The sequence below is a fragment of the Cygnus atratus genome, chromosome 18 (genome assembly GCF_013377495.2).
Source record: "Cygnus atratus isolate AKBS03 ecotype Queensland, Australia chromosome 18, CAtr_DNAZoo_HiC_assembly, whole genome shotgun sequence".
Lineage (NCBI taxonomy): Eukaryota > Metazoa > Chordata > Aves > Anseriformes > Anatidae > Cygnus > Cygnus atratus.
The window spans coordinates 6810542-6836597 of record NC_066379.1 but is presented as its reverse complement, the minus strand read 5'-3'; the positions used below and the strand labels follow the sequence as shown (position 1 = coordinate 6836597).

Genomic DNA, 26056 nt, shown 5'->3' with positions numbered 1-26056 from the left:
CGTCTCTTATCTGAATGATAAATTGTTTGAAGAAATCCAATTTCTGTCAGGGTGTCCTGATAATGCATACTTTTCCATGTGCAAAAATATATACTTTTTAGTATAATGTAGCAAAGGTTTTACTGTCTTCATTAGCATTTTCGGTAAAAACCCCTGCTATAAATACCAGTATGTGGAAAATGAACATACTGCTATAAATGTACATTATGCAGAATGTGATCTAATAGTTTGACTACATAATCACCATTTAACTTAAATACAACCGTAGTCTGAACTACTTTGTGGTGCTTAAAAGCCACATCTGCATCCAGGATAGTTGGTGTGTTTCAAGCATTTGGCTCCACTTTAAGTGACCATTTACTTTTAGTTTTGAGATCTGTAAAAATAGTTAATTGGGATTCTCTAATCTGTTTTCTCTTGGGCTGCATACCCAGGGGAATATTCTGGTGTGTATGCTTCTTTTTTAAAAAAAAATTCTTTGAAATCTGTTGCTTCTACAGTTAGGCGTTCTTGGCTGCTGCTCTCATAAAATACATTCTCTGCATTTTTTTCCCTGCTTGGTAACATTTTTTTTTGCCCTTGCACTCTTGGCTTTCTAGTTTTTGTTCTTGCATTATAAAGGATCCTGAAACCTGTTGGAAGTGATCCTAGCTAGTTTTATCTATGCATACTGAAAACATGTAAAAAGCAATATCTATTTGATTAAAACCCCTTGATGACTGTAGTGTAAGGAATTTCTCTAGTTATTGATAAAGTAACCTCAGGTGATCCAAGTTCCTTCAGAATTAAATGTCATTTATTTTTAATCCTAAACCCAGAGAGAGGAATTTCAAGAGAGGAAATTGACTTGCATGCCTGTTTAAGTACTATTTTTTGTTATCAAAATATCTTTTAAGTCTATCAAAGTTGCTTGAAAGGTTGTGCTTGTAGAATATTTTAAAAGGCCTCCACCGTTAAGAGATTTCTTTGTTGTGTTGATCTCGAATTAGCATAATTTCTGCTATCATCAATGTGATAACAGTGGGAGGTTTAATTGGAAAGTAATTTTGCTGTGCAGGATGTAAAGTGATTATTCTTATAAAAGTTGCTTTTAAAAAATCCTATAACTGACTACTTTATGCATGCAAACAGTAGGGGTAAGAAACTAATTTCCAGAATTTTAAATAATATTGAATTAGTTACATAGAGTTAAGTTTACTTTTTTGTAGTAGCATATTTCTTTGAATCTTATACTGAATGGTTTAGCATTTCTAAGTATTGTGCTTCTAAACTATTTCACAGAAGTCAAGATGAACTTCTATTAAATTACTCTTTTTTGTAAGAGGTCCAACCAGTAGAAATGGTTGTGACGAACCTAACTCTTTTTTAACATCTTCCATGTAAATCCTGCTTCTAATCACATCACATTTCACTTCAAATTGTTGGTGGTGGCTTTGTTTTAATTCACTCTTATTTCATAAATCTAAATATTTTATTGCTCTTCACTCATACTACACCTTACATGAAATATTTCTTGTTCTTGTTTTTGCTCTACATGGAATGCATGGGCTTTAAAGACCATAATTTCTTTGGTAAGGTATCATTTGCTCTGGGGAGGTCTGCAGGGCTTTTGCAATCTGAGCTTTGTTCAGCACGTTTTGTCTATCATTTATATGCTTTTGAATCTTACATGGTATAAAAGACAGCCAAGCATTTTAAACTTTTAATGGACTAGTACTTCCCCGATGATGCTATTTTGTTTTTTTTCTTTTTGTTTTTTAATTAGTAATACTGTAACATCTTCAATATGTGTAGAATAGGTGGAGGTAGCTCTAGCCTGCTGTCAGCCAGGGGTGTTTTTAGTCTTCAATTGAAGGCAGGTTGAAAAGGTGGAGGGGAAAGCTAATTGTAGAAGGTAGGTCCTGAAACTTCAGATAGCTCAGTTCTTCTGCCAAGCTTCATAGTTAACATTCAGTTTTTGTTAGACAAATAAAGTAAAACATAGCTTGTAAAAATAACCATTTCATCTGCTAATCTGATGTGTTTGTTTCCTTTGGAAAGGAATGGGTCGTGAGGTAGAAAACCTTATTTTGGAAAACACTCAACTGTTGGAGACAAAGTAAGTGTGAATGTGTATGTAAAAAAATTCCTGCCCTTCTCTGATACTTCGTTAAGCTTCCAAGTAAATCCTCAGATAACTGTCATCAAAGAATGCTGAACTCTTGTCACTTCGGTGTTAAATGATAAGCATACCTGCTCAGAGCTCTCCATAGCTGCACATTTTTACTCATGCATTGGAAAGTAACCATATATCTGATCTGTCCTTAATTTGTCGGCACGCTTCCTATGGAGACTTATATTTAGTCTCTTGAATGTTTTCCGACTTTAACATGGAACAGAGGCAGATGTGAAACCCCATGTGAGGGACGTGCAGAGACCATTCAGTTACACCATAGTAGCATGTAACATGATCAGGACTGAAGATGCGACACTACATTGTGTGAAATGGCTGGCTGGCTGTCTTCCTTTCTCCTTCTCATTTAAAAAATCAATAACAATTTGTATCTTCATGCATGAAAATCTGAAATACGCTCTTTTGTAAGAGTATTGGTGGTATATAAATATTTCCATTTGTAGGTAGATTTGGCTAAATACATAGCTTAAATGGGTACTCAAGAAACTAAAGACCTTGGGAGCAAAAGATGACTTTCCCTTGTAAGGATGCACGTTGCTATGCCCTAATGAGATCAACTCCGTACCTTTTATTAGAAACACAATTGTAACTGCAGAATCTAATCCATTGGAGGCCTGTTGAGGAATGCAACCTGTAAACAAACTGTTCTGAGTTGTCTCTACTTCTTTCAAATACAGTGGTGCAAATGTATTTTGTCAGTGTTTGAGATTTGTGGGAGGGTTTAGCCTGTTGAAGAAAGCTAACTTTTTATAGTAGTTTTATGTAAGAAACTTCAATTTGAGAATCTCCAAGTTCAAGAATAAAGCTAACTTAACTATGAGACCATAGTCAATCCTTGTAATGATGTGTTTTAAATGTTTATGTAGAAATGCACTGAATGTAGTGAAGAATGATTTGATAGCAAAGGTGGATGAATTGACCTGTGAGAAGGATGTACTACAAGGTGAACTGGAGGCTGTAAAACAAGCAAAGCAAAAGCTTGAAGAGAAGAATAAGGAACTGGAAGAAGAACTCAAAAAGTAAGTTAAATACCACGGTTATGAAAAAGAAGGAAAAAATTATTGTGGTATCTAATGCAGCTATTTTTTATTTTGTATTTAGAGCTCGTGCAGAAGCAGAGGAAGCAAGACAGAAAGCTAAAGAGGATGATGATGTAGGTGTCTGTGCATCTGTATTTTGTATAAATAATTCAGAATTGGATGTTAGAAGTCCATGTGCATTTAGTGAGTGCAGTTAAGCTTTATCGCTTAATAAGTAATAGTAGCAAACTTTCACCACATTAAAACAGAGAAGACCTAAAGAACACAAGTAGACTTACCATCTCTAGCTTTCCTTCTTTCCTCTCTGCTGCTTACTATGTCACGTTCTTCTTGAACTGCTTTTTATTCAGATTAAACTACATTACAAAGGATGGGAGGAGAGGAAGGTGAAGGTAGAAGGTACTGGGTAAAATCAAATTTTACAAAGCCTCAGTGACTTGGAATCTGGAATTGTGCCGTAAACTGACTCTTGTCTGAAGGCAGAGGCTGACTCTGCAATGCTGTACTGTGCTCCTTTGTTCATTCTTTTTTTTGTGTGTTCAGAGTGATGTCCCTACCGCTCAGCGGAAGCGTTTTACTCGTGTTGAAATGGCCCGTGTTCTGATGGAAAGAAATCAGTATAAAGAGAGGCTGATGGAACTTCAGGAAGCTGTCCGATGGACTGAGATGATAAGGTAAGACTCTTAAAATCCTTGGAGCTCTTTAGATTTCACAAGTTTTTTTAAAGGAAAAAAAGATCTTAATTACAGAGTGATCTGATCAGTAGGCTGAGGCCTTAATCAACCTTCTGCTTGTCTCCCTACTTGTCTGCGAATAAGTTTGTTCTAATGTTACGTGCATATAACTTACCTTGTTAGAATGGGTTCTTGATGAAACCTTCGTGAAAATGTGTTATTTCATGTGATGTGAAATAAGCATCCCTTGAAGAAGTGCATGTACTTTAGAACAATTACAAACCTTTGAAATTGTAATATTATTTGGGGGTACAGGGGGAAAAAAAAATACTGCGTATGTATGTGCAAATCTTAGTGTTCCCAGTTATCAGCTGAGATACCAAAATACTAATACAGTTGGTCTTCAAGATTGAGTGTAATTCATGTGTAAGAACTTTGGTAGATCAGGAGGAAACAATTTGAAAACTGCAAGGTTTGTTAAATATTAACCAGTAAAGATGCAATTTGGTCTAATTTGCATTCTGAACACTGAGTTGTCTGGAAGGGATGATGTAAAAAGGAAACTCGGCCCCAACTTATTCTTGCCACATCCCCCGAGTCAGTTCCATATCCAGTAGTAAGTGTCATTTGCTGCCGCCTGCTGGTCAGGTACAATAGTGACATTTGTTTTTGTCATTGTCTTTAATACCTGTGAGCCATTTTCTCTTTGAGTCTGAGAGAGAAATGTGTGTTCCCAGGCAGCCATGGCTTGCTTTTTTGTAGCTGTTCTCTCCTGTAGAAATCTTCTTGTCTTACCTCTGTTTGTCTCTCTCTTCAGGAGCAATCACTATATCGTTTATTTACTAATACGTTGAAAAACAATATTTTTTAAAATATAAAGGCAATGATTAAAATACTTTAAAAAGCATTTTAAAGTCTTCTGCCTTCTGATTTGCTGCTTTCTAGCTGTTTTCATTGTAAAGTATTATACGGACTTCTTTTCTGTCTGCAGAGTACTTGCCAGTTGTTTGCATTGCAAACAACTGGCAAATGTTTGTGTTGCTTCATCTTGTGAGAATTTCAATCTTGTGCTCTGGTTAGAAATGCTAATGTGAAGAAATAGGCTTTGATACTTTCAATATCTGTTATCCTATTTTTTTAAATAAATTGAACATTGTGTTCCTTTCCTTTTTATTAATGCTTACTCAGTAAATTTAAAATTCGTCTCTTGTAGAGCATCAAGAGAAAATCCAGCCATGCAAGAAAAGAAGAGATCAAGTATTTGGCAGTTGTAAGTATTGAAACACAACTCATGAACAAAATAAATAAAAGACCCTAACCAATTAGCTGGCACACTTTTATATGTTAGCTAATTATCTTTTGGCAGATAGAGATATCTTAATTGTTCTCCTCTTGTTACCTAGCATGCCAGCTCGGTAAGACTGTTCTTGAAGACAAAATATATCGTAAGCTGCATCACTTAATGAATGGCTGTGCACTTTGAAGTTAAATGCCAAAGTGCTGTAACTTTCCTAGCTGAATATGCACCAGAACTTGTTCTGAACGTTTTAATGGATTCTTTTTTTATTATGGAAATAAAAACTTGAATAGCTTGTGTGGATTGTAATTATTTCAGCTTCGTTTTTCTTTATGAAGTCTAGTTGGTTGTCAGATTTTCCCTTCTAACTTGAAGCTCTTTAAATCTGAAATGGTATTATTCACGACAAGTTATTTATCAAATAATCCTCTTAATGTTGTGGTTTGCTGATAACTAATATATTTCCTAGCCTAGGAGTCGGTGGGGCTTTTAGGATGCACTGTGCATGAACTAATATGCATCATAAGACTGTCTTCCAGCTGTGATATTCACATCCTAATTTTATTGGTTTCTTATAGATCTTCATTCAAGATGAAGATCCCATTAAATTTAATAAACAAATGGGATAGTAAATCTTCAAGTTTTTTTAATACTGACATGAGTGTTTGTTCTTTCAGAGTATTTCTGAGTGTGCAGTAGCTGCTGTGTTGGGCTTCACTTTTAGTCTTAACTGGCTTGAGAAGGCTAGCATGTGTGGTGTTTTGCCTGCACAGTAAAGTCAGGATGTATATTAAAAATCTTAACTGTTATCTTCCTTCTTTTCCTTTTTTCTTACTCCAGTTTTAGCAGGCTCTTCAGTTCATCTAGCAATACAGCTAAGAAACCAGAACCTCCCGTCAATGTTAAATACAATGCTCCAACGTCACATATTACTCCATCAGTCAAGAAAAGAAGCAGCACCTTATCTCAATTACCTAGTGACAAATCTAAAGCCTTTGAATTCCTCAGTGAAGAGTAAGACACTTTGGTTCTATAATGCTAGATATGATCTATCAAGTAATTACTCTTTTAGTCTTCTGAGATAAACAGCATTGCTGCAAAGTGAAGTATAATGTTCTCCTGAAGTGAATGTTGATACTTAAGAAATCAGCATAGTGCTAACTGAAATACTCAGTGGTGGATGATTATTCTGAGTAGCTGGCAGTAGTATTTTGTTTGGCAAATATCACCGCCTTCCATAAAGTGTATTTAGGCACAGGAGGCAGCATTCAGTACACTTTTATTCCCAAGCATTGTAGCTAAGCAATAGCTGTATGAATACTATCACTTGAAATTCAGTAGAAAAATACAACATGAATTAGGCTAACTGCTATCTGTATTTTTTTTTTCTCATGTGCATCTTTTTGGCAATACACCATTTTGGTTTACAACTTTACAGCTTCCAGTAGAAGTGCATAACCTGTGCAGTTATTCTTTTTTAAGAATACTAACGATAGAGATACTGACAGTAGACTTCCTGATTTTTGCCATGTATTTCCCAGGTCCCTTAAAAATAGCCCACAGGAAGCCTGGTGTTATACAGGTGATGTTGCAAAACTTTGATAATCTGATACTTCCAGAGATCTTGTCATTGGAACTTCCATTAAACTCAATAGACACAGAATTTTGAAGAGCATAAGTAACAGGTTTTTTTAATAATGATTCTTCTGTAGAACTGAAGCCAGTTTAGCCTCACGCAGAGAGCAGAAAAGAGAACAGTATCGCCAAGTGAAAGCACATGTCCAGAAAGAGGATGGTAGAGTGCAAGCATTTGGCTGGAGTTTACCTCAGAAGTACAAACAGGTATTATGCTTATGTTTTCAAGTATAACAGTAACAACTTTGTTCCGGAAAACTCTAACAGATTAGGGAACAGTGATATTTCACAGCTGTTTGAGTGATTCCAGCATTTTTGTTGTACTCAAATTTGACATTTAAAAGTCAGTATTTTTGTGTTTTTTAAAGGAAACCACAAAGCAACACTCTTAAGCATGTTTAACAAAATCTAATCAACTGATTATGAAGATTGTAAATGTCTTCAAAGGGCAAAGCTTTTCTGATTTTTTTTTTCTTTGTGTAGGTAGCAAATGGTGGCCAGGGTGACAATAAAATGAAAAACTTACCTGTACCTGTTTACCTGAGACCTTTAGATGAAAAGGATACCTCTATGAAGGTAGGATATTTGGAGGTATTACACAAGACTGTACTTTGGATGACCTATAGCTTGATTATTTTTTTAGCTTTAGATTCAATTATTTTCTGTAATAAAGCTTATACATTTAACAAGTTCTATAAGTTGTAATAAATCATAGATGAATTAGAACTTAAGCTTCAGTGGAAATATACATGCCTTTAATGTTAATGAATTCCTTGAAGTGGACTGCAGAAAGATCATAATTTTGATATTAGCATACTTTATCTTTCTTTAGTTTAACATTTAAGTGAAATATTTATTTTTCTTTCAAGCTGTGGTGTGCTGTGGGAGTAAACCTGTCAGGAGGGAAAACGCGAGATGGCGGGTCTGTGGTTGGTGCTAGCGTATTTTACAACGATGTGACTGGTACAGATGCAGATGGCAACAAGCAGCGCACAGGATCTCAAAGTAGCTTAGATAGACTAGACCAAGAGCTCAAGGTAAGATCACCATATGGGATGTTGAATAGTTTTTATAGTTAAACACCTTTACCATATATCTGTAGATTATTACAAAAACTGATTACCAAATATATTATTAGACTTCTCTCAGGAAATCATCATCCCAAGATATTTAGGATATTGAAATGAACAACTAAAATATTTTGACTCTATTTTCTGTGCCAGCTTGTTGGTAAATGAGGAGTAAGTCAATTTTACATTAAAATGATGCACTGCTTATGCCAGTGCTGTCTGTTTTGGAGAGGAAGGAAAAAATTAGAATGCTTAAGTATGTGTTAGTTTTCATGAGTTTATGAACTTAACACAATGAATGGAAATCATACTAAAACTTTGGCGTGAAGTGCATTGGGACATCTCAATCTGTGGTGATACCAAACATGGTACCTGGCATGTAAATAGTATTGTTTTTTAGCGTTATACTTTTTAGCTGTATAATTGTGCAGTTATAGCTATTTTGTTCTTTTTATGCAAGAATAAAATATGGTTTTTTAAATACTCAAACTCCACAGAGGACAAGTCAGTAACTGTAACTTTACAATGGCATTAAAGCTATGTAAGCATGCGATAAGTATATTTCTGTAGTTGATAATGTAAGATCAACAGCAATCATTTTATTCTTGTTCCTTTTCCTTCTGTTGTTCATGTCTGTTATGCCTTTATTTTGCTTCAGGACCAGCAGAAGGAGCTGAAACATCAGGAAGAATTATCCAGTCTGGTTTGGATCTGTACTAGCACACATTCTGCTACAAAAGTTATCATTATTGATGCTAATCAACCAGGAAATATTCTGGACAGTTTCATTGTTTGCAATTCTCATGTGCTTTGTATTGCTAGCGTACCAGGTAAAGACTTATGATATTTTAGCTCCTACTTTTAAGTGCATCTTGTTCAGATTTTCTTATGCAAGGAAAAATCAAAGATCAGTGTGATAAAAATATTTCTGTAACACGGCAATAAGAAATGTTTAGTTGAAGGGAAAGCTATTGGATTTCTGCTCTACTGTTCCACTCTAGAATTGGCTCTTGACCTAAAATTAACTCAAAGGTAGATGTCAGTAACTAGGACCAAGTTTTTTGTCTGCTGTATTACAAATGGTGCTGTAGTGCCACTGTTTTGTGGAATTAATAGTTTGTTATTCGGTACAAAAGTGGCTCTCCTTTTTGCCCACAAGAAACATGCAAGTTTAATCTTGTTCAGGGGCAAGGGAAACAGACTATCCTGCAGGAGAAGAAGGGTCTCAAGAAGCAGATCCCAGCCAAGTGGACAAGTCATCTCTGTGTGGAAGTATGACTAGCAACAGCTCTGCGGAAACTGATAGCTTGCTTGGAGGAATAACAGTGGTTGGCTGCACTGCAGAGGGTATTGCAGGAGCACCTATAGCTCATGATGCAAATGGTGGCTCACCAATGGCAGATAAACAGTCAGGTATGAAAACCATACACGTATCCCAGGGGTGGCAAACACCACGAGGTGCAGCCGAGGAACAAATGGTGCATGTTTATTTAGTACAATAGCCTGCCTTTAAATGGTGGTGACATAAAAACAAGTACTGTATGGGAAATGGCTTATAAATCTGACTTGCGTTGCATAATTGGAGCTGAGAACTTTGTGGAAGTGGTATCAAATAGGTGTAGACAGTTCCTTCTTTCAAATTCCTTTGAGTGAAGTCTGTCTTATGCCTGGTCTAAAGAGAACTTTTAAGTTATCCAGTATTTGAAACGCTGATCTTCTCTTGACACATGACTCCAAAGGATATGGATATTTGCTTTATCCAATGAAGTCTTAATAGAGATTGAAGTATACCTGTTTACTTAAAGTGCATTTGACACCTTGTTGATACTGAAACTTCAGTAGGTTACTCTTTCTGATCAGAGGGTTTTTTAGATGAGATACTTGGATTGTGATTGTCTTGTTACAGCTCTTCACTTACATGCTAAGTATCACATTGTCTGTTTTGAACAGTTCAGAATTCTCTTGCAGTTTTTCAAGTCTTTGTTCCACAGATACTGCAACTGAAAGTAATTCAGTAGATGACAACATTCCAACTGCAGAGGAGGCAACAGAAGCAACAGAAGTAAATGCAGGGACAGAAGACCCAGCTGATATTGCACAAACAGGAGTCTACACAGAGCATGTCTTTACAGATCCACTGGGAGTACAGAATACAACAGAGGCATCTCCAGTGTACCAGCCTAGGTACATACTTGAAACTTATACCTCTTAAAATGTATTTAAAAATAAAAATACTATGTTTTCAGGATCACATGGTGACAAAAGTACTACCTTTTTCCTTGTAAAGGATATTGAGGTTTATGTAAGTAGTCTTGTTATAAAATGTTCTGCATGCATGAGGTGGTGATCTAGGTACAGTCTTTTATCTGTGAAATACATAGAACACGAGTACGCACACCTACAGAATGTAGTAGTGAGTGTCTACCAGTTCGTCACTAAGTTCTCTTACAGACTTGATGGCACTGATCTAGAAACGCCTTTTGAAATTTCCTGTTCTGATGTGAAACCGTCGTTTTCTCCTGACCAACTGGTTGTTCAAATATGTTTCCTTCCTGAGAATAATCAATCTGAGTAGTTACAGCAGTGGAGAAGCTTGAAAGTAAGCAGTACTTCAAATGATAGCAAGTTTGAAAGTTTGAAATCTTTGCTCCCTGCATACAGGCACAACTATATTACTGGGAGGTCAGGGAGTTGCAGCCTTTCTATAAGTATTTCTCTTACATGCCTCTGATGTTGCAACTCTTCTGCCATTGCCCCGGAGAGATCAGTAAGACCAACAGGCTTGAATGAAACCTAAACTTTCCTTTTATAAGTAAATGTCTGCTTGAAGAAATTCATTGTTATTAGGTTTCTGTATGATTGACATACTTTTATGTATGGTTACTGTATTTAAGTATTTTACATACTGAAAAAAATAACTGTAGATGCCAACAGCAATGAAGTAAATACCCATGTTATACTCTGAATAATCTGTGCACTTTATTCAATGTATTTCAACTGTTTTTTTAGCACTGACTCAGAGTTATATAAAGATGTTGCGATTTTGCCAAATGAGCAAGATCTAGTGAGAGAAGAAGCACAGAAAATGAGTAGCCTTTTACCGACAATGTGGCTTGGAACACAGAATGGATGGTAAGAAAACGATAATCTTTTAGATTCATTTAAAAAAATTATTTTAAATGTACTTCTTGGCCCTATAGGCTGATAACTGTCTCAAGTCGAAATTAAGTGCAAAAAGCCCTCAAGAGCTAAAACCTTGTGTGCTTGGCTACATTTGGGCATTAGGACTTTCAAAGAAAGTGTTGTAAGTGATTAGCAAGTTCTTTTTGGCAGGTAATGCTTACCTGTAGAGAAGTCTTTTTGTAGTGAAAGGAATGGTCTGATAGTTCTTACCATTCAATATTATATTATGCTAGAAAATATTGCCTTTTTTACTGCAGATGTATCTACAAAGAACTTTGTAATGTTTTAGGTATCTGGAAAAACTGTTCTGCCTGCTAATGTAGTTTTCTTTCAGTCTTTATATAGTGTTCAGTGGAACGTGTTTTCTTTTTAATTGTGGATTTCAGTTATAGGGGTTTTACCTGTTTTTTCTCCTGCCTGGCAGACCTTTCTTAGTGCTTTTAATCCTTCCTGATTTGTCTTTGCAGCCTGTATGTTCATTCGTCAGTGGCCCAGTGGAGGAAATGTATTCATGCCATTAAACTTAAAGATTCTATTCTCAGTATCGTGTAAGTCCTGAAAGAATGTCATGTAAATTACAATTAACTTCTGTTAAAGTACATATGAAGTAGTTTATTATTTCCTCTCTAGGTATTGGGAATGTCAACTGCCATAAGTGAACACATTCTTTGAGGGGCAGTGGAAAATGCTTAGCGAGTGAGGAAAATTAAGAGATCTTGTATATATTGAAAATGCTGTCGCTCAAGTGTTGAGTTTCTTCGTAGCTGCATACTCAAAGCAGTTAGAGGTTGTTATCCTCGATGTTTCCGTCAAGCATTGTAGCTTGGTATATTAATTTATCTGAACTAGATTTTGAGTCACTGTTACTGTCTGTTCTGTTGAGCAGTATTGTAGAAATCAAAACACTCAGGCTAATGCAAATATAAAAAGTATACTGATATTTAAAATGTTTATAATTTTAAACATACTTTTTTAGAAATGCAGTCTAATAGTTTATATTCTTGTACCTCCTTTCTTTTACCAGACATGTAAAAGGAATAGTATTAGTTGCACTAGCTGATGGAACACTAGCAATATTTCACCGGGGAGTCGGTAAGCATTCTGTTAGGTCTTGAAACAGTGAAGTTACAATAGTACTTTTGCAAGAAATATGCGTTTTGTAGTGTTTTGAAAATGGGTCCCCCAATCTCTGTTTTGCAGATTGTATTGAGAAATATCTCTTATTTCAATTGCAATCTCAAGTATGATGTAGATTTTTAATACTTTATTTAACCAAGCATAACACTTGGTGTAAGTTCAGGGAAATTTTAAATGCAGCAATTAGGAATCCCCTGTTCTCTTCCTCTTGCTCTGAGACACCCAGGTTCTTCTATTTGAAATTGCCACCACAGATTCTGACTTGAAAGTTCATTTTTATTGTTTAAAGGACTACAGAGTGAATGAAGCATCGAATGTGGTATATGAAGTGTGAGAGCCTCTGGCCACTGCATTTGTTACTATCACCTTCTGTGCATCCTCTGCCTCTGTACCTATACAACACAGTTACGTTTCTTTATAATTTACTTGGCTGTCTGTTAACAGATGCTCTTTCACATGTTAAAGTACTTAACTCTTAAGTACCCTTATGGCATATTTAAATTCTTAAAGCACTGGCCAATGTTTTTATGCTTAGCATAGTCAAGCAGCAAGTGCCTAGTGTTGTGTGGGTAGCTGCTTGTTATGTATATATACTGATGCCTATCCAAGTAAAGCATTTAGCACTAGGTAACTTGCTGTTTTTAAAAATGTTTTGACATGTTTTAAACATGAGTCATGGTTCAACCTTATTATATAAAAACAAAGTAGCAGTTGGGAGTTTGGTAGTTCATACAACTAATAGCTGCTTTCTTTAATGCGGTGCTTAGATGTAAATTTATATTGACTTACCCAGATTATTACAGTGCTTTTAAGAAATGAAACTCTTAAGATATTTTTGCTTTTAACTTACTTTTAAACTTATAGGAACCTATGTTTTGTTTTTTTTTTTCGTTTTTTGCCTCTGTTTTTAAAGATGGTCAGTGGGATTTGACAAACTATCACCTCTTAGACCTGGGCCGGCCGCATCATTCTATAAGATGTATGACAGTGGTACATGACAAAGTCTGGTGTGGCTACAGGAACAAAATCTATGTTGTTCAACCGAAGGCCATGAAAATAGAGGCAAGTTTAAAATGGTGTTTCAAATAAACGTTTTGTTTTAAAGCTATCTCGTGCTACAGCTCAAACTCCTGAGTAACTCTGGAGAACAATTCTTTGTTCATCAGCACAGAAATAGGCAGACAACTTTGTTTTAGGAAGTAGTTTTAAATTTTCTTAAGTCGTTGTCATTGTTCTGGAAGAGTTTAAGGTAGGATGAGATAGTTTTTATTTGTGGAAAGTGATTATCTTGGGGTTTGGTTCTCCATTTCAACCTGGCCAGAAACGAGAAAATGTCTTGTAGATCCTTGCAGGGCTTGTAAGGCTAGCTCCCAGCTCATTCTTTACATTCATGCATACTTACATATTCATTGTTTTCCACCCCCCTGTAACCTTCTCTAGAGTTTGAACCTTCTCTAGAGGTTTGTAAGTGTTAATCTTGAATGTACTCTCTCTCCAGTTCAGGAATGTTTTGTTTATGTAAGGTGTGTAAGCTGTTTTCTGCAGTGTTTTATGTATGCAAGTACAGGAATTGGCTATGTTTTCTGAAAGCTCTTAGCAATATTAGTAGTTGAGCTTTTACTTCAGCTTCTGGTTCTTGGTCTGAGATATGGACCAGACTTTCAGGGTGACTGCTTAGCTCTTCTGAAAACATTAAGCACCCGATTCATAAGTTCTTTGTGACAAGTTGCATATGTAGGAAAACTGAATGGAAAGAATTCATGCAATAAAGAACTGAGTTGTTCTGCTGGTGGATAGCGTGTATTCTGCAGGGGTGAGCTTATATGCAAGAGCAAGGCTTGACAAAACTAGGAAGAAAAACACCTTTGGGGCATATGTATTTTGTGCGTTGTCTGGAGGACCTCACACCAAAAAGGCTTCTGTATAAAACAGATGGAAATCAGAGTAGGCTGGGAATGTTATTTACATAAGAATGTAGTAGGAAATTATGGCTTTGAGATCATGCTTCAGGGCAGGGAATCAGCCTTTATATTATTACTTTATCAGCATTACATGGTAATTGTCCCTAAGCTAAGCAATGTTTTTGCTAGTAATCTCACAAATCAGGGAATGGTAGATGACTTAGGAAAATTGCTGGTATTGACAGTGTATGAGTAGTAGAGAAGTCTTTTGTACTCTTCATTTCATTTTCTAATTTAAAATACAATCTTTTGTAGAAGTCATTTGATGCACACCCAAGAAGAGAAAGCCAAGTGAGACAGCTGGCATGGGTGGGTGATGGGGTATGGGTGTCTATTCGCTTGGACTCTACTCTGCGTCTCTATCATGCGCACACGTATCAGCATCTGCAGGATGTGGACATTGAACCTTATGTAAGCAAAATGCTAGGTAAGTTGATAAGAACTGTAGCATTCTTACATCTCTTTATGTCTGGAGCTTTCTTATTCTGTTATGAGCCAGTCAATTCCCATTGCAAACAAACTGGATGGGTGGGTGGAAGTCTAGTCAAACCCTGTTTGATGTGAAAACTTAATTCTGGAAGTAGAAGTGTAAGTCTGTCTGATAGGTCTCTAGTATAGTCTGATTCTACCAGATGTCTAAGGTGTCCCTGAAAACTCAGAACTATTGAGAAAAATGGTACTTGGGCAAGAATCAATAGATAAAGTAAAATCTTTCCCTTTATTACTGGGATGATGCCTCTTTTAGTCTGAGTGGGAAGAACCCATTACTTTTCTGCAAAAAATGCTGTTTCTTTTCCAATACAAATGCAAAATAGCAAATTCCTACTGCTGTGAAAGCTAATAAGGTTTCTGATTTTTCACTATGTTTATATAAGAGCAATTTGACTACCTACGTAACAAATATAGGTAATTGGACCATTGGAAATCCTTCACAATTAACTATTATGCCATCAGTGTAAGCGGGGCTAGTGTAGCATACATTCCTTTTAGCTTGACAGCTTTCTTCTGCTCCCCTCATAGCATTAATGATAGTCTTTGAAACTTCTTCACTTCTTGAAGAAACAGTACCATTTATTTTTATGGGTGAGAAACTATTTCACGCTGGTGAGCTCACCATCTTTTGTTTGAAAAGCTTCCATGGCGCTGGAAGCCCCAAAATAACTTACTGTGCAGCATTGTGTAGCTGTTGTATCTTTTGTGCTTTCTCACAGTTCACGTTAATTTCTTTCTGTATAGATTCATGACTTAATTCACAGAAATGCTGTAACTTTTTTTATTTTACCTTTACAACTTGGACGTGCTCCTCTGCCTTATTTGTTTGAAGTGGGAGGGAATTACTTGTCAACATGAGTTGGGAGTTGAAGTTAAGATTCTGTTATGGAAGTAAAATTATTCTTGCTCACAATTTTTGATGAAAAGCATCTTTTGTTTTTAGGTACTGGTAAACTGGGATTCTCATTTGTGAGAATCACAGCTCTTATGGTGTCTTGTAATCGTTTATGGGTAGGAACAGGAAATGGTGTCATCATCTCCATTCCATTAACAGAAAGTAAGTAAAATATAAATGAATAGCACTGTGCAATATGCTGTAGTTGCAAAAATAATATTAAGGTTATTCAGATGCTTGATAATGGATAGAAAATTTTACTGCCAGGTCTGAATCTTTCAGGTTTGTAGCAGATTGGACCTGCACAATGTTTAGCACCTAATCTGTGTCCATGGTTACAATTCTGAGCAAAAAATCCCATCTCCAAAATTGCTTGCGCTTCAATTTAAGTGGACTGGCTTGAATGCAAGAGGCACCTTGAAGCCTTAGTACTAGCCGTGTTTGTAGGAGTTGATTGCTTGTAAGAGATAGCTGTGGTGTTGTAATTAATGTTATGATTGCCATATGATCACCAGAGTAGGTTTTCCATTTGATTTGAGCAAGTTGGTATTGTTGTAGTACAATTCAGCTATAGTTTTTGAGAATTCTTCACAAAGTTTGTATAAAGGACTGGAACAGCACTAGTACCAGCTGCTTCTAAGGACATGTTCAAAGCTCTGGGAGTTCTAAACACGTTCGTTAAATAGAACACCAACTTCTAGGTAAAATTCCAATACTGTAGATCCATCTATCTGCTTAAAAACAGACCCTGAACTCTTGTTGTAGGCTGAAACTACTTGGGAATGGGGGCAAGTATTCTGATGTGAGCAGTTGAACCATAAGAGAAGATGATGGTCGAGTTCAAGGGCAAAATGAATCTTACAGGTTAAGCTTTGGAAGAATTTCTCTGTAAATTGGTTGCTTGAAGCAAACAACGACAAAACAATACTTGTGTCTAAGACTAATAAAACACATGGACAGAAGTTTCAGAAAATAAAAAGTAGCACCCGAAGTCTTAATTGTACTGTGTTTGTATCAAAACTAGTTGAATCTGATGGGTAGATTTTAGGGTAACTTAATAGCAAAAGGTCTTCATGTTGTATCTGCTTTGTTGAACAGCACATACATGCGTTTTTCATACTGTTCCATTACATTGTCCATCCATTCAATAAATGTCTTTTTTTTGCATTGCATGAGTCTACTAGGAAAGGACAGGTTTCCTATCAAGGAATTTGAAATAGTTTAAGTCATGCTTTCAAAAATTATAGCTCTTAATTTGCATCAAGCATACTTTAATGTTTCCAGAGGAGTGTGTTTTAAAACAGTAGTGAACATGGAAAAAAAATCCCTATCAAAGTTACTTGGTTTAATTTCAGTGTTGTTAGTTGCTTGTGAATTGGAACGACCATTTGTGGATAGCTTGATTGTGGGTTTGAGAACCCTTGTTATAAATATTCAGGGTTTCAACAGCGGTCACATCCGTGCATAATCAATTGCATATCTCAGTTCCCTAGGTCTCATTAGCAGGGCGCCTTCCAGATCTGCAGATACTGTTTCAAAAGGGCACTTGAAAACAAGAGTAGTTATATATTACTTTGGTAGTTTCCTGCCAAGGAAAGAGAGAAAGGGGAAACATTGCTAATCAATGATAAACTCTATAGCAATAAAGCACATGAAGGTGACAGTGCTTTTGTTGTCCATTTTGTACTGAAACTTTAATAACAAGATGCTGTTCTTTGACTTTATATTGAATCTTCTGTAATTAAATATTTACTGTTTTAGGAGCTAAAATTTTAAGCTCTATCTTATCAAAACCAAAATACAAGAGTGGTGGGTTCTCATTAATCCTTCTCCTCTACTGTCGTACCTATCCATTTCCCCTTTCCTCCTTTCTCACTTTAGCTGTAATCCTCCACCAGGGACGTTTACTGGGGCTGAGGGGTAAGTGCAGATCCTGAACAAAAATCTATTTTCAGGCTTCTAATAGCCACTTTGAGGCTGTTTTCCACTCCCTATAGATTTACCCTTTGTATGTTCCTCAATGTTTTTCCACTTGCAGTTACTGCATTGCAGCAGTTTTATGTTTGCTAAATGGCCACCAATCTGCTCAGCAGTTTAGTATATCATCCTGTGTTGCAGCTGAACTTTCATACAGACTTTGTTTTTCTTCCAGCCAATGTGATACCATATCTTATAACTTTGTCATTAATCCACATCGTTTACTGTCTTGTTACAAATCACTGTTTCTTTCACTTCTTTGATAGTCTTTGGAATGGAGATGGCTTGTATGTCTAGCATGAGTACTTCTGTTTTAATGCATTTTAAAACTTCTCAGTAAAAATTAGACAGAATTATAATACGGTAGCTTCTTTATGCCCACAGGTGGCTATTTTTAGAGATTTTTTTTCACTTGCAAGGGGATACCCTATGATTAGTTGGAATGAACGTGTCTTTAGTTATGTTACATACATTGAATTTGCTCTTACTGAAATACATTAGAGGTACTTATTTCCTATGAAAGATATAAAACTTTCACAAATTATTTGTTTTCCAAAAGTAGGATATTAAAATTTGGTGTTTATGCTAGACTAATAAGAATCCTGCTCCATTTTCTGATGTACTTAAAATAACGAAGCATGCAATCTTTTTTCTTTCCAGCTCTGTCTTGAATTGGCATTGCTGCCCTCCTGTTTCATTTTTATCTAAGTTGGCTTTAGCTTTTAGATGGTACCATAAGGTTTCTTAACAAATAACCATTTCTGTAATTTGTTCTTTCAAGTAGAAAACAGTTCTTTTCTTCTTTTACAGCTAATAAAGCAGCAGCAGGTTCCGGAAACCGTCCAGGGAGCGTAATACGTGTATATGGAGATGAGAATAGTGACAAAGTGACTCCAGGAACCTTCATACCATATTGTTCAATGGCACATGCACAGCTTTGCTTCCATGGGCACCGTGATGCTGTTAAATTCTTTGTTGCAGTACCTGGTGAGCTTTTTATTGTCATTCCTCAAATTAAGTTGTTTTTTTTTTCCCTCCTTTGTTTCTTAAGCCTAGAGTTTTAGGCAAAGATAGCAAGTGTATGAAATCGTCTTTGGAAACACATTTCTTACTTTTTGTAAGACTTTTCTGATTCATAACTGCAGTACTGTTTAGTGGGGCAAAAAAGGCATTGGCCAAAAAAAAAGACTACTTTTTTTGCTTTTGTCTGGGGAAAGGTACTGTGGAAACTGAGTACTTGCCTATTGAGAAGGTGGTAAACGGCTAGCTGAAACAAGGTCTGATTTAAGAATCTGACATCCTGCAGGAATGAGGAACTACTAAGGGAGAAGACCCCAGAAGAAAGAACCTTGTTTGAAAAAGCTTAAGTTTTCTAGGAGCTGTGGTGCTGGTGGAATTACCCTCTCAGCAACTTCATATACATGGTGTGCTGGAAGTAAATGACAAGTTTACTTAGTGGGCTGACATGTGCTGAATCATTTCAGTTGTGTCTAAAAAAGTCCTTAAGTCTGTTTCAGTGTCATTCTCTAGATCTGCATGCCTGTGCTGTGAATTCTGTCAAGAGGCATTTAATTCTGACTTGCACTGAGCTGACCTGACCTCATCTCTTTAGAGAGAGGTGAAAGCAGAGCATAGCTAGCTTTTTTTTTTTGCTGCTCGTTGTAGAGATAATAGAATCCAAACTTAACTGTATTATTAGGCATTAGGTATGTCAGCCAACAACTAAATTACAGGTGGTCTTATTCTGTGAGATGGGGCACAAAAATGTGTTCTGTATGTTTTTATACAGGTCAGGTGGTTTGCCCACAGAGTAGTGGTGGAACAGAGCTAACGGGTGATAAACCAGCCCAAGAGTCCTTCAACCAGAGTTCCTTAAAATCAATGTTGGTGATAAGTGGTGGAGAGGGATATATTGACTTCAGAATGGGTAAGAAATACTGAATTTACAATTAGTTATAATTCCATACTGAAAGTCTTAAATAAGGTCATTAACCATATAAAAACTTCCATTGTGATCGTGGAGTGCATTTCTGTGGTTAGTCAGTATGTGCATGTTTACTAAGTATATAGAAGCCTCTTTATTCTCGTATACACACCTTCAATTTCCTCTTCTCCTCCCAGTAAACCGTGACCTCTGAGAGACTACTGTTTGAAAAGGTTTATTTTTGAAACTCTGCTTTGGAGTCATGTACCACCTTACCTTTTATGTATTCAGTCTTATTTTGAGAAGTTAAGGTCTTCTTTCTCAAGCTGCTGAAAAATGTCTGTAGTTAAATGACCTTTTGTGGTCAGTTTGCATATTTAAGTATTACATGAACAACACTTAAACCAAGATTTGCTCATGTTTGAGGGAAGAGGGAGAGGGTAGTTCACTGTTATCTTTAGACGCCCTTCTTATTTTGATCACTGATTTTTATTTTTTTTGGACAGCACTTCTGCGTGATCTAGCCAATAAATGATCTCTTGTGCAAGCCTTTTTATTTTTAATTGAATCTTTTGGGGAAATGTAACAAAATGAGTGTTATAATTCAATGTTTAGAATCTGCAGTGGGAGAGTTTGAGAAAAAAGTGCCCCAAAGGAAGTCCAGCTCCTGATTTTGAACTCCTTTTTGCCTTAATCTGTTTCTAGTGATCTTCGGGGGGGGGGGGCAAAAAAAAACCTACTCAAAACAACAATAAAAATCCAACACCCCCCCCCCCCCCAAAAAAAAAAACAAAACACACACACACAAAAAAAACACACACAAAAAAAGGGCAAGCCCACATGCTGTTATCCCCAGTGCAAAACAAGTTCCTGCTAGTAACCCTGGTATAGTTTACCTAGGAGGCAGGACTTAGTAATTCTGTGCCACGTTGCAGCGAGGTATTGAAAACTCAGCACTTGTTCTAAGCAAGCTGGTATAGCCACATACCAAACGTGCATTTTGTTGTCCTTGTGGCATGATGCAAAGACTTGAACATAAGCATAGTGTAGTATAAGCTGCATTAACCCAGCCCTCACCACACCAGTGCAGCAAGCTGGCTCAAGAGCAAGTTCAGTCTATTCTGTGTTTAGATTCATTAGAGCTGCAAGTCTAACCAGAATCCCAGCCTAATTGTGACTTGAAACCTTCCTGAAGCTGTCAGTAAGTTCCCATTTCATGTGATTAAACTGATCTTCTGTACCACAAGACTGCCTCTGTACTGATGTTTATTGCTGTCTACATGAGGTTTTGTTAGTGGTTAGTCTGTCACCTTTGATCCAAGTTGGCTCACATCACAAAGTTTAGATGCAGTTGTAAAAATGCTCTTCTCTTTTGAAGGGTAATAAAGGAGAGTAGGTTTAAGGATGCCTTGTGCCAGTGTGTGCGGTGTTGTGACAAGCTAGGTTAACTAGAACAAGAGGAAAAGAAGAAAAGGACCACTGTTTATCAAACACATGGATGTTGTATTGTCTTATTTGTGCTCAATTACTGCTCATATTTCTAGAGCATTTTGTGGTTTGTGTGTTTATGCTAGTGCACTTTGTAGCATAACCATCTTCACTTCCTCCTGGAAGATGCTGCAGGTTTGCAAGTTGGGCCATTTCTTTTTTGCATCGAAGAGCTAGAAGTAATGAAATATGTAGAGTTGAGATACTCACAAAACTCTAGTTAATTTCTGATGGGGCTAGGTCTCAAGAATGCAACTGTCATAATACTAGGCTTAAAATAATTAGGCAACAAACTTCCAGTTTGTAACTTACATATTTGAGATCCTGAATATTCCTTTTCAGGAGCATGTGGCAACTACTGTCTTTAGTGAGCTGTAAATCTAGATGTCATTTATTTTGCTTCATTTGGTGTTTAAAATGTTTTTGTCTGCCTGAATCAAAGCTGCTGTTTTTCAGGTGATGAAGGTGGAGAATCTGAACTCCTTGGAGAAGCTCTACAACTAGAACCTTCTGTAGCCAAAGCTGAGAGGAGTCACTTGATAGTGTGGCAAGTAATGTATGGCAGTGAGTGAGCCTGTAGGATGCAGCTGGAGACCTTAAAAACTAAAAAGGAAAAAAAAAAAAAGCTTCTGCATGTTTTTTTTTTGTGAAACATGTTTCACTACATGATGTTGAAGCATTTCTTTGCTGTTTAACTTTATATTGCAAATCTATCATACCTTTAACTATACAGGAATTACCTTGTGCTGTTTTACTGCAACATTGTTACATGGAACAGTATAATGAAATCAGAACTTTCTCAAAACCGGTGTGCACACCATAGTAAGCAATCGAGACATTAGTTTTACTGTACCACAACAATCTAATATAGTTCACTTCTTTGGTAGTCTCACTTGAGTTTGGCTTTATTTCAACAGCTTCATTTCACTGTATAATGCATTAAGTAAAACAGCAAAGTTATTCCCAGAGTATTAAAAAAAAATTAATCAGATGGATTATCAAGGTTCATCCAAATATTCAGTGAGGGCTAAAGCAAACTGTTTCAGCTTTTGTTTTCAAACTTGGAAAGTCTTGCTTATGTAGTGTAAACAGATTAATTTGTTACTTGCATCAAAAATTGGGGGGGGGAGGGATTGTATAGAAATTATGACAATATTTAAATAAAACAACATGTTTTCACTGTTGAACCTTAAAGTTTGAGAACTGCTGCCCTCGATCAGCAATTTTGAGCATAGCGTTTTCCCATTTCCCTGACATGGATACATGTGAATGACTGTTTCCAAAGGGTATCCTTAGGATGATTTAAATTTGAAAACAATTGCAGAATTCTTGAACCAGGGGATACATTTTTTTTCTTGTCTTAACTCCTTATGTCCTAAGCACTAGAATGATCTTCTCTGCCTAGCTGGTCAAACTCATGAGGCACTACATGTGTGAAGGTTAAAGACCTCAAGTAGAGCATGAGAAAAGACTGAGAGTGTACAGGAAAAATGCATTCTGCCCAACTGAGATTGTAAAGGAACTTTAGTGCCAGATAATAGGGTACAAAGTATATTTTTTGTAGCCGCATACCCCCATTTAGTCCCACCCAAAAGAAGTTTAACCATGTTAGCAGGATTGAGAAATTGTTGAAAGTCAGGAGACTCTAATATCAGGCTGACATTCTGTCTACTCACTGTCTATTTTTTTAACCATAAGTGTGAGTTGAAGACTGTCTTCCTTTTACATTGAATTTCCTACATTAGTATCAAACTTAAGTTAAACACTTCATGACTTCTGTTCTTCAGACTATTTTAAAACCTAGATTTGCTCTTTCATTTATTTGCTAGAAAATACAGGTTTGAGGGGTTTTAATAAATATCCAGCATTTACCCCCCAAAAGCTGGGACTGTTCTGTTCAGATTAGCAGAAGAATTAGTAAATTGATATGTGAGAGAACTGAACAGTTTCAGAGGAGTAAATGTAGAAACACTTTTTTAAAACTGCCTAAACATTTTTATGCAATAGGAGCAGTTCTGGTCTATCAGGCAAACATGTGTTTATATATTTTCTTAATTTTTTAAATGAACACATTTAGCTGAGGTCTATTGTGTAAATATATATTTAGGCAGCTTTTTCAAATGCATATCATAGCTGATAAACCAGAAAAACTCCATTCAGGTCTATTGGTTAGATTTATATGTATAAATACTTTTTAAGCAACATATTTTGTACACAGCTGTTCCTCTCGTAAATATGTATTTAGGACATGAACTATGTAGTAAAAAAATCCTTATTAAAGAAGTCTAATATCTTGGTAGTATTTTTCTCTTCAGAATGCCAAAAGTGATGAGAGCTTGTTGTTCATAATTTGCTTTCCAAATTCATCTTTAATGTCACTCAAACTACTTTGGCGTAATTATAAAGTCTGGGAGCTCTTAAAAATTATACAAATACAGAAGCTAAACTGACTTAATGCTCTTATAGAGACCTATTTAAATCTCCTGTAGAAAAATGTATGCTGAACTTGAAGCACATCTGAATTAACTTATGAAATTGGACGTCTAAGAAAAATGCTGTCTAAACTTTTACAGTTGTGCAGAATCTTCACTGTGAGTGGTGCAGTTTCATTGCTTCTCCTTCCATCTTAAATTCATTTTTCTTCAGAAAGCACAGTCTCCAAAGCTTTTACTCACTGGTTAATTGTCACATTCTTGTGTTCTCAAAAAAACAACCAAACGCACAATTCCATTCCTTGGTTCTTGTATAGCATTTTATTTGTAATTATTAATGGTCAGTTTTCTTTGAATGGCTTTACTGCTGTCAAATAGAGCAGTAAAATCTGGCAAGTGTGTACCTGGTCTTTTGCCAAATGTATCTGGTCCACCGTGCCATTTTAGTCACCTCAGTGGACCAACTTCAGCAGATTTTTCAGCAACGGCTGTTTCTGTCCAAAAGTAGACAGGTTTTTAAAGAAAATAATAGATTAACTATGTACCACTGTGGGTGTAGATAAAAGGCATGTGCACTTCTCTGTATTTCTCATCTAAAAACTATCCCCTGTCCTAAGGTACAGTAGATTAAATGGATCCTTATTCTCATCACAGTGCACTGGGATTTATATGCTCCTGACTTAAGGTCACTTTGAATGGTGAGTAAAACAAGGAAAGCCCCAGGCATTGAGATGACAATACACCCCTAAAAATCAGTCTCCAGAATGTTTATGCATACACTCATATATGATTAAAGCATCATATAAATAGGAGCTAATCTTTTGATAGCTACAGCTTGTTAATAGTTTGGAAACATTTCGAGCACAAAATATGCAGCACATTACTTGCCTGGGTAAGGGTGTTTGCATGGTAAAGGTGAAATGCATTGTATAAGCTGCTGCATTGTCCATTTCTTGTAAAGGTCTTCCTGCGTTGGATCAGATAGAGCTGGCAGAGCGTAGACACTTTATCATAGGCTGCCTTAGTAACAAACGTTAAATCTGTTTTATTATACTAACTGTTCTAAAGAACGTGTGTCTTTTAAAATGCTGTGTAACTGAATATTTATTTCCATGTGAGTATTATAAAAGTTACCAAAGGATTAAACCTGACTTAGCACTCTTGTAAGTGACCCTGTCTCAACAGGGTCTTGTGAAGGCCCTGTTCTGTAAAACAAGACACGGTAAACTCAAATACAATTCTTTAGGGAAATTAAATGTTTTTTTCTAACAGGGTTATGCCATATTGTAACAACATATGTTGCACCTCAAAGCATTTTTCTATACACTAAATGTCTCTCCCGCCCTCTAACAAGATTAAGTTTCCTTTATTAATTTTGTTGATGCACATTTCTCAATCTTTTAAACATATTTTAAACATTTTATGGTCTGTAATTTTTGAAAGTTTTGTCTGTTGGACACTTTACGCTGAATTTTACTTGCCTCTGTAATCCAAGATGGATACTACAGCGTTAAACTTGCTGTCTGTTAAAACTTGAGGCTTCTGTGAGCAGAAAAGCTCATATAGCAGTGTAGTTATTTCAGTATTTATTTCTATTATTGAATCCATGGGGTTCAGAATGTAACTTTGTACATGAAATATATATAAATATGTATATGAAACATGCATCTGATTGGTGTTTTCTTTGTGGTCTTGTGTTAAGTTCAAAAGCTTTTGATACCAGAAGGCATAATAATTTTATACTTGCAGGTAAATATTGCCATCATAAATACAGGTAATCTATTTGAGTCATCCCACAACTGCTGTAATCCTGGTATCTCACACTGGCTCTAAGCAAAAAACTCTAAAGAAAAACTGCATACACTGACTGGATCCTAAATGCTGTCTTCATCTCCTATATAGCCTTCAAACCTGCTGATTCATAGATTAAGACTAGAGGATGGATAACCACTGAACTTGCAGCTCAGGTGAGGTAGCTGCTGACACTGGAATTTATTTTCCAAATTTTTTAGCACCTTACAAAAGAACTGGCTTCATTCATTTAAGCCCGAAAGTATGTTCGTTAGTTACCGCACAGCACAGGAAATGATATATTTACAAGGCAGAAGAGTGAGGGCTGGGTGACCGATTTCTCCTGCAGAAGCAAAGCACTTGGCTAGAACCAGGTTTTCAGTTGTTTCCTGGGATATCTGCCACATTCTACCCCTGTTTGTCCCGGCACTTTATCTTGAGTCTGTAACAAGTGGCCATGCCACTGAAAATATTTGGTTAACCTTTGTTGTAATGGGTTCTGATGGAGCCCTCCTTGTGCAACAACAACATTTTGTCCCCTTGTGTGCTGGTGGCATGTTGCTGCCTACCCTGTTCCCTTGCTTGTGTGTGCTGATGTACTCTTGCTTCTCTCAAACAATATTGAAGAGCCTACATAAAGTTGTTTTTGATTACCTCTAGGATGCAAATACCTTGTATTAACATATACGGAGATTATTTTTGATCATTTACTGGAATTTTCTTGCAAGATCTCTGCCTTGTTGCCTTTCCAGAACAGATGTACTGACATATCCTTCAGTGTTTATTCTCAGGATGTATCTGTTCACATGCATGTCAGTGCACTGTGCTGATAAGAGTGTGTATTAAATATGAACAAGCATCAAAAAAATCTTTACTCGGGAAATGTT

General features: G+C 36.4%; 1 protein-coding gene across 6 annotated transcripts in view; it reads left to right on the top strand.

The window, feature by feature from the left end:
* The window catches only part of SPAG9 (sperm associated antigen 9), a 63501-nt gene extending 38456 nt beyond the window's left edge, over nucleotides 1–25045 (top strand). For 2 of the 6 annotated variants that reach the window (XM_035558651.1, XM_035558656.2), the window contains 22 exons: nucleotides 2041–2098; nucleotides 3040–3192; nucleotides 3275–3326; nucleotides 3757–3887; nucleotides 5101–5157; nucleotides 6025–6198; nucleotides 6897–7026; nucleotides 7303–7395; nucleotides 7689–7856; nucleotides 8548–8719; nucleotides 9075–9302; nucleotides 9881–10073; nucleotides 10899–11021; nucleotides 11540–11620; nucleotides 12097–12164; nucleotides 13123–13271; nucleotides 14426–14597; nucleotides 15606–15719; nucleotides 17439–17477; nucleotides 18345–18521; nucleotides 19324–19461; nucleotides 21403–25045. In XM_035558651.1, coding sequence (XP_035414544.1) covers nucleotides 2041–2098; nucleotides 3040–3192; nucleotides 3275–3326; nucleotides 3757–3887; nucleotides 5101–5157; nucleotides 6025–6198; nucleotides 6897–7026; nucleotides 7303–7395; nucleotides 7689–7856; nucleotides 8548–8719; nucleotides 9075–9302; nucleotides 9881–10073; nucleotides 10899–11021; nucleotides 11540–11620; nucleotides 12097–12164; nucleotides 13123–13271; nucleotides 14426–14597; nucleotides 15606–15719; nucleotides 17439–17477; nucleotides 18345–18521; nucleotides 19324–19461; nucleotides 21403–21518 — 2786 coding nt within the window. In that variant the 3' untranslated portion in view covers nucleotides 21519–25045. The remainder of the gene's footprint in view (nucleotides 1–2040; nucleotides 2099–3039; nucleotides 3193–3274; nucleotides 3327–3756; nucleotides 3888–5100; nucleotides 5158–6024; nucleotides 6199–6896; nucleotides 7027–7302; nucleotides 7396–7688; nucleotides 7857–8547; nucleotides 8720–9074; nucleotides 9303–9880; nucleotides 10074–10898; nucleotides 11022–11539; nucleotides 11621–12096; nucleotides 12165–13122; nucleotides 13272–14425; nucleotides 14598–15605; nucleotides 15720–17438; nucleotides 17478–18344; nucleotides 18522–19323; nucleotides 19462–21402) is intronic. The other 4 variants (XM_035558652.2, XM_035558657.2, XM_035558653.2 and 1 more) reach the window with 3 other exon arrangements.
* The last annotated feature ends 1011 nt before the right edge of the window (nucleotides 25046–26056 follow it).